The sequence below is a fragment of the Sinohyriopsis cumingii genome, chromosome 4, assembly GCF_028554795.1.
Source record: "Sinohyriopsis cumingii isolate HCF-2022 chromosome 4, ASM2855479v2, whole genome shotgun sequence".
Lineage (NCBI taxonomy): Eukaryota > Metazoa > Mollusca > Bivalvia > Unionida > Unionidae > Sinohyriopsis > Sinohyriopsis cumingii.
This window is the reverse complement of record NC_142964.1, coordinates 79,776,164-79,787,397: the sequence shown is the minus strand read 5'-3', so window position 1 is coordinate 79,787,397 and position 11,234 is coordinate 79,776,164. Positions and strand designations below refer to the sequence as shown.

The 11,234-nt window shown below is 34.1% G+C and overlaps 1 protein-coding gene across 1 annotated transcript; it reads right to left on the bottom strand.

Annotated features, from left to right (window-relative positions):
- Positions 1-3,211: 3,211 nt before the first annotated feature.
- LOC149801522 (uncharacterized) lies at positions 3,212-4,324 on the bottom strand. The gene has a single exon (XM_089956809.1). It carries the CDS (start codon positions 4,322-4,324, stop codon positions 3,212-3,214), a length of 1,113 nt encoding a protein of 370 aa, XP_089812935.1.
- Positions 4,325-11,234: the final 6,910 nt, after the last annotated feature.

Here is an 11,234-nt window from a genome sequence, read left to right as displayed (position 1 = left end):
TATAAGGTAATTTACCTTTTAAAACTATGAATACAATTCTTGTTCATTACATAATATTTTTTTGGGTAATTACTTATTCATTCTTGCACTGATTTAAAAATTCATTTATGTTTCAAACAAATTGAATTTATATCAGTTGCGCTATGCATCATTTTATTTGCTCATACATTATTCTTCAAATTCAGTTGTGTGTTATCAATCAGTATGTATGCCCTTTTTTACCTCTCCATGTTGTCGGCTCGTATTCACTTCCATCATTCTGACGAATTGAAAGGAAAAATCTTGAGAGAATGATGTTCAGGGCAGGTGCCGGCACTTGATGTATAGGGCGCGTCTCTTTGTTTTTCTCAAGATATTCTTCTAGTAGTTTTACGTGTCCCAATGTCTTGCGTTTGATATTCATATTTTCTTGCTCTAAAACAAAGTTTGTGACAAATTGTTCGTCCACTTCTGTAAATCTACTCTCTTTGACCGTTTCATTGTTTTTTTTTTATTTCCACTCCTGAATTTGTTATTTTCTACGACGAAAGTTGGTTCGGTTGCAGAGACATATTTATTTAATTTGTTTCCCAGTCATCAAAAAGAAAGGAAAGATCTTCTGACTCATGCAGTGGTGAATTTTCTGAAATTACTAGTTCATGTTTTGCATAATTTGCGACACTTCCATTGTCCAAAAAGCGTACTGTATACATGGAATAGGTACCCAGTGGGTGGTAAATGGAATAGGTACCCAGTGGGTGGTAAATGGAATAGGTACCCAGTGGGTGGTAAATGGAATAGGTACCCAGTGGGTGGTAAATGGAATAGGTACCCAGTGGGTGGTAAATGGAATAGGTACCCAGTGGGTGGTAAATGGAATAGGTACCCAGTGGGTGGTAAATGGAATAGGTACCCAGTGGGTGGTAAATGGAATAGGTACCCAGTGGGTGGTAAATGGAATAGGTACCCAGTGGGTGGTAAACATTTACTATTTTTGCTCTCCTACCTTTAAGAGTCAATATGTGTCCTAGCTTGTAGTCCATTTTCTTTTTGTCTTACATTTATCGTTTTCTTTCTAGATCTTCTTTTTGTAAGTTATTTTTTCTCTCTACTCCCAAAAATTATTTTGTTAAATGTCCCAAAGTGTTAGCGTTTGTTTGATCCGAAAATAACTCCATCAGACCAAGCATAAGACAACTGTGACTACGTCCCTTGATAAAGTAGTCCGTGGCGCGTGGACACCTTGACTGAGACGATTGGTCTGAAATGACTAGACTGAGACAGGAAAAGTAAGGTTAGCAAAACAAGCAGATTTCTCTGTCGCATGGGTGAGAAAAATATGTTAATTCTCATCGATATTTAGGATTAATAGCTTCATCCAATACCAAATGGACATTGATAGCATTTAAAAAAAGCATCATGACGAATCCCTAAGCTAGGAAAACTAAAACAAAAACTAGGCAAATTTTTTCAATAATGTATATAACTCATATCAGGCCTATCTGGGAATATGCCTGTGTAGCCTCGGATGGATGTTTGTTGATCAATTTAGAAAAAGTGGAAAATCTACAGCTCGAAGCGGCAAGAGTAGTTATATGACTTCCAAAATACAATAGTTGGCAATCTCTCTATTTTGAAACAGGGTAGGAAAGTCTGCAGTCTATAAGGAAAAGTCTTAAATGCATAACATTCTGCAACATTAAAATGAGCCGAAATCCAGATTATATCATTGCATTACTCCCTCCCCTTGTGTCCGAACAAACAAATTATAACCTTCGACGTTCGAATAATATGGTCATTTGCAATTTCAGGCTAAATTCTACCAAATCATCTTTTGTACTTTTAACTTTATCTTGGTGGAACAATCTTGAACAAGATAAAATGTGTTTATGTGCAAATATCGTATCTAGCAAAATACCAAGTTTTATTAACTGGATACTGGATATTATCCATACTAGATTATGACACAATGTAAGTTCATTAAAAGCTGATCTTTACTGTGTTCAACTTCTGACACTCCTTTTTGTTCATGCAGTGGGATAGAAACCATCATACTCTTTTTTATGTTCTATACCAAATACAGTAGACATCGAGATGAGTTGATGAAAACTTTACTTGTCAAATGCGAGTATTAGCTTAGATTTACTTTATTATGGAAAGGGCGATGCGAATGTAAAATATAGAATTTTGCATCATGTATGCAAATATACAACTCCTACTGGATGATTTCAATAACTTACTAAGACTGTGATTACTGTCCTGTTACTCTCTTTCTCTCTCTCTCTTTTCAACCAATAATTTTTCATTATTGAGGACAGGGCTCAGTTAAGTTTTTAGACTTTGTGCCCAATCCCATTGTATTCTACTGTGACATTAAAAACATAAAAAAGCAAAAACATACGTATGCTCTTTACCTATCAAAATCTAACCATGTTTTACAGCCAGTATCTTGTCCCTTAGGCGGAGTTATTTATCTGAATAAAATTGTCTACTTGTAATTGCGAACAAACTCAATTCTATTGACTAAATTGTTTAATACAGAAGTTATTTTGATGAAAAGTACTGGATATTTTAAAAATATTTTGGTGAAAAAGAAAACGCTGTAATGTAATTCCCAGTTCAGAAAAGTTTGCAAAATCAAATTCCACGCATTTGTGTTCAACAAGCTATGCGGACGAACACTGCAGTATAGATATTTTGAAGGAAGTTGTTGCACGATAGATTATGCAACCAAATCGGACATAATAGAATACAATTACAACCTCTAAATCATTTCAGAAAGCGGGCAGAATATAGAATGTAACATGGCGAAACACTGTGTTTGATTATCGCACATATACCGTAAGGCCGGTTATTCACCTGTACCCCTCTGGGTCTTTCCCAGAACTCAAACCAGCAAGAATATGTTAAAGTCACAAACATGTTTGAATTGCGTGATTCATGAGGTTTAAATATATATTACATTCAGTGGCTCAGATCCTCGAGATACTACGCAGGATAATGCTTGAAAAGAACTCAGATTTTACGATGAAGTATGTTCAGTTCATTCCTATTCTTTCGATCACATCTAAAATTTAATTTATACCCTTAGACTTTGTGCGTTCATTCAGTTTATGTATTAAGACGAATTCTTCTCGTATTACACCAATCAGCATGTCCAAAGATCAAACTAGTCCTCCCTGGAACTGTTGAAACAAAGACACAGTTGAAGAGAGGCTGAAATACTTCCAGGTTATATTGTCTTGTGAAAGCAGCAAATGGAACTGGCTTCCACATTGGCTGTGGTATTTCCCTGTCGTCGGCACATGCAGCAGAAAATACTTTTCAATTTTTGTCTGAATCTCGAATTGATTGCCACGTAGAGAAAAAAGTTATCGGCGTAGTTCATTTGTTCCAAAACCTGTGCAAACTCTCGAAAGATTACCATAGATGGCACATTTGTTTCCAATAGATTTTGGTTGTTGAAGAAAGCCACCGAGTGGGCCACAGAGATTGGACTCACCATCACGATGTATGCCATAGTAACGGCCAGCAGCATCAATGTCACTCGTGATGTATCATCGTTTATATTCAGCATTGGTGGCATCATTTGCCGTCGAGCACGTCTGTCTTGAAGAAGTTTAACGATGGTCAATGGGGTGAGAAGCAACAGTATGGTAACAGGAAGGACGGAATAAACAATTGTTCCGGCAATTACAAACCCCATCGCCAAGTCTTTCGTGCCTGGCGTTACGACGTTCATAAGGCAGACGCCTTTTATGACATCAGTCGTCATGGACCAGATTCCGTCAAAAGTGAACACCGCGATCACGATTGTGACGACGGTAATTCTTCCTGTGGTCGTCGTACATATTAATTTGGCTTTTAAAGGAACACAAATAACGATGAATCGCTCGATACTAATCGCCACAACCAACCAAGAAGAGCATATTTTTGCGGATCTGAAGAAGTAAAAGAATGTTTTGCACCCAGACACAGTAAGCGCTCGGATGTCCATCCCCAACATTTCATTAACGAATTTTTTGTTGAATGGGAATGTCAGAATAAAAGTCGTGTCGGATAGAGCAAGTGCAATCAAGAGTATTTTGACAGTGGGCGAAAGAAAGTAACTACTGCGTATTATAGCAACTGTTAGGCAATTTCCGCAAAGCCCGACTGCTAGCAGGAATGGCACTATTACGTAGCCGATGAAGCGCAGGTCTGGAAATATGTCATTAGGTGCAGAACTTAGGATCTCTGTAGTCATATCCTCAGTTGAATATGCATAAGTTGGGGTATCAGCTGATACATTAGCAGGTTCTTCCCACAGTCCTATGGCACTTCTCAGCTTACTATTGCCTGACATCCTGGCATCCCTGTAATAGTTTAATGATTAAATTAGATGATTTCTTTTGTATCACGTATTGTACGCATATGTAATTATTGTTGTGGCTGAGGAAAAACGAAACTATATTAAGAAAAGTACATAAAAGGCATCTTTCGTAGATATTATCCCCAAAATTACAATGGCAAGTTTAACGTTCTAGAAATAAAGCATTTTAAATACGTGCAGCAGAAGTTTCCCATTAGTGGTACCTTAGTCTGCATAATTCCCCGTATGAAATATGTATACAATGTTGCTAGGTCGAATAAAAATTAAGATATTTCATTGTATAAACTGAATCATATTAGCTATACACAAAACATATTTTAAACCTGTGGGCTAAATATCATCGTTTCTAGAACTTCAAAGGATTGGCCATAAATACTGTTCGGTCCGTGTAATTAAAGGCGCGATAAGTTTATGAAATTTTGTAAGCTATGAAACCATTAATAAAGATCTGAGCCATCTTGACCGTCGACTATGTACATTTTAAAAGCACACTAATTAGGCATGAAACAAGCAACACTTACAAAATTAGTAAATATTTTCTAGCTCACCAAAACCATATTTTTCACCAAATAATAACGTATTGTCAAAAATATAGAAGAGTTTCGAATCGCTATACGCTACCAATAACGAAATTACAATATTTTACTCCAAAATATTATAAAATAAGATTTTGTAACAATAAAATCATGCACCCAAAAGTAAAGAAATTAACAAGTACGGCACCGTAACTTACAATTCTGTTATACACTTCAGATATAGCTTGTACTTTTTTAATCGTTGTGGTATCTTTCTTTAATGCGTTTTGGTATATTCGTTTAAATGTTTTCCGTTTACTTCTTTATTTTGTAATGAATCGATTATTTAGTTCTCTCCAAGTCTTCATGACTTGCAACAACAAAATGTAAAGTAACTTTAAACTCATTTATGTCATATTTGTTACATTTCTTTACATATCTCTTTTTATTTTACAATGTTTAACAAAATCATTTTGTATGCGTGTTTGTAGTGAGTGAGTGAGTTGTACAAACAACACGTTACTGACCCTATTCTTGCACATAACGATCGTAATAATTCGCGAGAATAGTAACGTTTGTACATTTCGAGTCTTTGTGTCTGATTTATTCCCGACGCTTCATATCTGTTAATAAACCCCACGATAAGCAAGTGTTGAAGACATTTTATATATATACAACACCCGACACACATATACCACTGTCAAACCTGACAATCAACCGTAAGGAAGTAATGTGTTCTGTAACTTACATTGGTTGTGTGAGATTATTACGTAAAATTATTGACGAAAATAAGGTTAAGTCAAAGTTTGAAAACGTAACTTCACAAAGGATGAAATGTCCAGGAAGAGCAATGCAAGTTGGCTTAAAATCGAAAGAATTTTGATAAGCAAAATCATACCGAATAAAATTGAGACAAATCAAATGAGCACCAAATGATGAAAAGAACTTAGTTCCAACAAGCTTACGTAATATGAAGTAGGTAGTGGTGCAAACCTAATGAACAAAGAACACACTTAATGACTCATCAATGGCAAGAACCTCCAGCAAAACAAAATTATATACAGTGGAGCCTCGTTAATCCGGACTCCGTTTATCCGGAAACCTCGCTATCCGGACATAATTCAACGGGAACGGAATTCCTAAACGTTAATTTGCTCCGTTAATCAAGAAATCCGCGTTCCGGATCCGGAAATCAAAATCGGGGACCAAAGTGTAAAATTACAGTAAAACTTGTCTCGATAATCCGGAAATAATCTGTCCAAAAATAAGAAAATTCGAAAAAATCGTATGTGAAAATACAATCAGAAGAATAATACATAAAACACAGTAGTAAAGCCCTTGAGAATCTATGTCCACTATCATTAACTAAGTAGCGTGACCATATTGTAACCAGCGATTGTATAAACAATGTCTGTGTTAGCTAGTCGCCGACGGGGGTGTTAATAATTAAATAAACGCACTGGGATCAGATAGATCCGCCAAAGAATCCAGGCAAACAAAGGTTACAGACTTCTTCAGGAAATTGACATAATACATGTACAGTATATACATGTACATGAACATAGTGTGATGTGTTCGATGTGTTAATTGTCTAAACTTCTATTTACTGTATATGTACGTACAAGCACATGTTATAATAATGTGAAATAAACAGAAATTAATAGATGCATTCATTAATTTATTTCTACCATTATTGAATATACAGTACATTACATTTAAAGCTAGCATATACATGTACATATATACGGTGTGATGATATCGTAAAATAAAAATGTGCATGATTCAATTATCCGGAAAACTCGTTAATCCAGACACATTCGTTCCCAGCGAAATGCAAAACTGTATTACTATATAATTAGAGCCTAATAAAAAACTAACATTTTGCTGATATTTGAACATTTTTCATACGAACTTAGTTTTATAGTTCTCCTCGTACGTAAAATCTTTCATTTGTTCCAAATAAAGACTTATTCATTCGTTTAAATAGTATGTTTTTAATTTCATAATAATTATTTAATTTTTTTTTTAAATTTGTATTTTGGATCAAACAGTGCTTTCCTATGTATCCTTTTCCTGAATGTATATTTTCATATTTCGTTAATGCACAAAACATTGATGTGTTTCTCAGTATACATAATAACGCGAGCAATTCAAACTTCTTTCGTATCTATCAACTATTTTTGTATTTTGTAGAAATGTTTCATGCTTGGTATTATTCTTTTGGATACAAATGCATAATCATGAAAATAACTGTATTGCTGCATTGATATTTGTAGATCTACCTATAAACGGCATCTATTTTATTGTCATTCTGCCATTTAATCATTTTGTCTATTTTGATCACCTAAATGTAATTATGCTCAAATCGGAACATGAACAGATCGGAAAGGCTATCATAGGCTAGATACATTACGAATTACCTTGACCCTGGTCTACCTTGTTCCATTGTATTCTCCACTTTTTACAATCGTTCTAATGCCAATATAATACACTTGATTGGAGTCAGCATATCTAAAGGACATCATGCTCAATTCCTCCTCTTACACCATACTCTGTAGTATTTAATAAATATAGTCAGACATTAATTCTCATTTTACTCAGAATCAATCCTCGGGCATTATGATAATGAAATGGATATACTTAATAGTTTTGCTTGAAACCACTTCTATATTTCTTCAAGTATTTCAGGCAACATTAAAGTCTCTTTATCAAATAGAGTAAGTGTGAAGATCACCAAGAAATGTTCATTACATCGGTTACATATTGGGTGTTATCATCTTTTATTCTTTCACTTTCGAGACTGGAATAAAATGTATCTGCTTGTGATTATTTCTGTACATTGAACCTAGTACATTCATAAATATATTCATTTAGTAAAACGGTTAATTGTCTTAGCTAACTTATCTTCACTTAAATTATTTATAAGTTGATTGAACGAATCACGAATAATCGTAACAAAACGAATCATTATGTGCAAAGCCTCGATAATTACCAGTTAAATATGATCACGATCTCTTTGGTTTTTATATCGTAAATTTTCATTTCACAAATTCGACACACATGTGTAGAAATACATTGCTCTTATCTTTTTTGCGGCAGAAAAATACTCCAGCTGAGTTATTTGGTCTTAGTTTCTTCAAAATCCATTTCCGGTAATTTTTGTTGAAGACACTGTTAATGCTTGAATTCCTCTTCCGCTGTCATCTGTTGGATCAGTGTCGTTGTGTACTGTCTTAATATGGATGCTACATCCTGATGGAATATGTCTTTCTGTTGTTATTGGCCATAGATAATAACTGGTTTCTCTATATTCTTCGAATGGTTTATAACACGTTTAAAGTAAAACAAAGAATACAGAAGGAACATATAACTTATGATTGCAGTTTCTCAATGTTACAATGTTACATTGTTACTCAATGTCAGGAATGATCTAAGTACAACGATTTACAAACAAAGGTAACCTGTTATGTTCAGCCAAAGTTGTCTGATTGAAGAAAACAATATGTGAAGACTTTTTGCAGAAGTATTTGTAGATGTTTATTTTCTTTTATATAGATTAAATAAACCTTATTGAAGTATTACTCTAACTATATTTATCCCCGTTTTTACAATCAAATGAAATCAACATTTTAATATGGCATTCTCTTTCTAGTTCTGTAATTATAACTTGTCGTATGTTGTTTCTTTCAACACTTTGTACATCGCATTGATTTCGTTTAAATGCCAACCCATATATTTTCACAGATAACTTATATTATTTTCAAATTTATCAAGATCATTTTTTTTACTTGATGTTAATGAAAACATTATTTATACTGTTCAAAATTATATTCTGATGGTCTGTGTGTGTGTGACCTCTACAAAGGGATATAATTGGTTTAATATTATATTACAAAAGTATTTATTATCATATCGTAGCATTTATCCAGTCATGCTTGGTTGTTATAATCATTCAGATAATTCAATATGAGACTTCACCTAACAGCTAGGATTCTATCTACATGCAATGGTAATTCTTTCTATTTGGCAACCATTATGTATTTGCACTTGTTTTCTGTCCAGATTTTCTCTAGTATTTTAAACAGTTCGTATATTATTATTGTTTATCTGACAACTGGTAATTGTGTTTAAATTATGTTTGTAATATACGTTTCTGGAACCTGATAGTTATTCTCCTGTTTCTCATGGTATTGATTCATTAATTGTTAAAAATTTTAGCTAAGCTTTTGTCAAGTCAAGGTCTTTCATCCTTCCACTTATTTTCTCTTTTATGATGGGTTTAGCTCTATTATAATTTTTTAAAATATATCCTGGTTATAACGATGTACAATATAGCTACATTTGATTTCCTAAGAAACGAAATATGACGAACTATAACCTTTCTTCATTATTATACTATGGCAATGTTATAATAATTATGCACCTTTTACATTACTGTTATGTTGTGTTTCTTTTTCTGTTGATAAATCGATTCTGTATAATTTGTAGAAATGCATCTAACATTATCATTGAGTAATTGATTCTTTTGCGCCATAAAATCAATACAGATGTTATGTCCACAAAATTGTAAACAAACTGCAGATGAGCTGCTTCTTAGATGTATATGTCAAATGTGGAAACAAATTACAATTATATATAAAACTTTTATGGAATGAAAGAATCGTAAATGAAACATTCTACCCCACACATTACTCGAGCTTGCGACGAAAAGATTTCCATACAAAATGGCTCATGTACACGAGACTAATTCTCAGTGGGACACACACACTCACACACACACACACACACACACACACACACACATGAAAATGCATCACTAAAAATGAAAAGAGAAAATGGGATGATGTATTGTCTAAACTAGTTGAAGGATAATACTTTTTAAAAACGTTTAGATAGGAAAATATAGGAAAAAATCGAAGTAACATCAGATTAAAAGTTTGGATACATGTATGGGATAACATAGTCACAGGCACAGTTCGAAAACCAACATTTAAAACAGATAAATCAGTTATAATAAAGAAAACAATCGAGATTTTCGAAGGGATGCTTTCTTAATGTTACAGAAGACTTAAAGGGAGAGAATACTGATGGGGTATGTACTGAAGAGTTGTCTCTATTCAACGCACCATACGATTTATATAAGAAATGTTCAGACACTCAAAACCAAAATAAACAGCAGAGATATTTGGTATGTGTGAACTGAAAGGATACGATTATCATAGTGGTTAAATAAGCGATGAAAAAGCATGATTTGATTATGTTATGGTGATCAAGTATTCGTATATAAAAACTCGTGTTACAATGTTTCTTCCTTTTAATGATGACTGCGTCAGATTACACAAAAACGTGTTTTTCCCTCCAAATTATAATTAAATGATGTCGAACTACATGTCCGCACACCTTAGATAAATTAGCGTATCAATATATTCATGTATTTAGGTATAGCTGCAATTCATTTATCATGAGAGAAAGTAATTATGTAAGAAGAGATAGAGCATAAGAGACATTGTTCAGTCAGAACACCATGTGCCAGAAAACTTGATTAATTCTAAGTATCTGTAACCAATATCTAATAACACAATACACCAAACAGACATCATATTTATGTCAAACTAAAATAGAGAATGATCACTAAACACTGCACAACTAATGTAGAAAAGTTTGGTCAAAGAACATTTCGGAAAAATAACATGACCCTGCATATACAGAGAATATTTCTTTTCCTTTGTTAATATATGATATGTTTCATAATGTGGCATGAAACACGTCATACTTTAACTAGTAGCGAAGTGGGTACGCATTTATAGTCAATTTCCGAGATATCTAGGTTTTAAATTTGGTACACTATGTACTTAGTTTTTAAATTTGGTACACTACATACCTATTTCCTTGCCTACACGCACCAACCCCGATGCCCTCGCGACTAAGCGCACATCTATCAAGAAGGATGGAACTTAATCGTGGATCTAGGCACACCTGCGTAGCAGCAACAGGAAGGTGAACATACCAGTTTCTGGAGGATTTTTTTCGTGAAAATAAAGCTTCCTACAAAAAATGAGGAGACGGTGATTCCTACAAATATTTTTCAGACAAGGTGGAGGGCGAACGGACTAGTCCGTTCGTGAAAATAAAGCTTCCTCCGAAGTGTCACCGAGACCTCTAACCGACCGAGGTCTCTCTAATTGGTTTATTATTAGTTGATATCTGTATTTTCGTCGTCACCTATCCTGCTATCTCAACCAAAAATTAAATCTAGACCTACACGATATCGCGACCGAGGATCGTGTAAATTTATGGTGATAAATCCACGAGGAATCGCTTGCGCGTGTGCAAAGAAGTTTCTGAATTTAATCATATCGATGTCACAT

Bases quoted from the DNA above. Each gene is read 5' to 3' on its own strand.
- LOC149801522 (XM_089956809.1), bottom strand. From the start codon at position 4,324: ATGTCAGGCAATAGTAAGCTGAGAAGTGCCATAGGACTGTGGGAAGAA.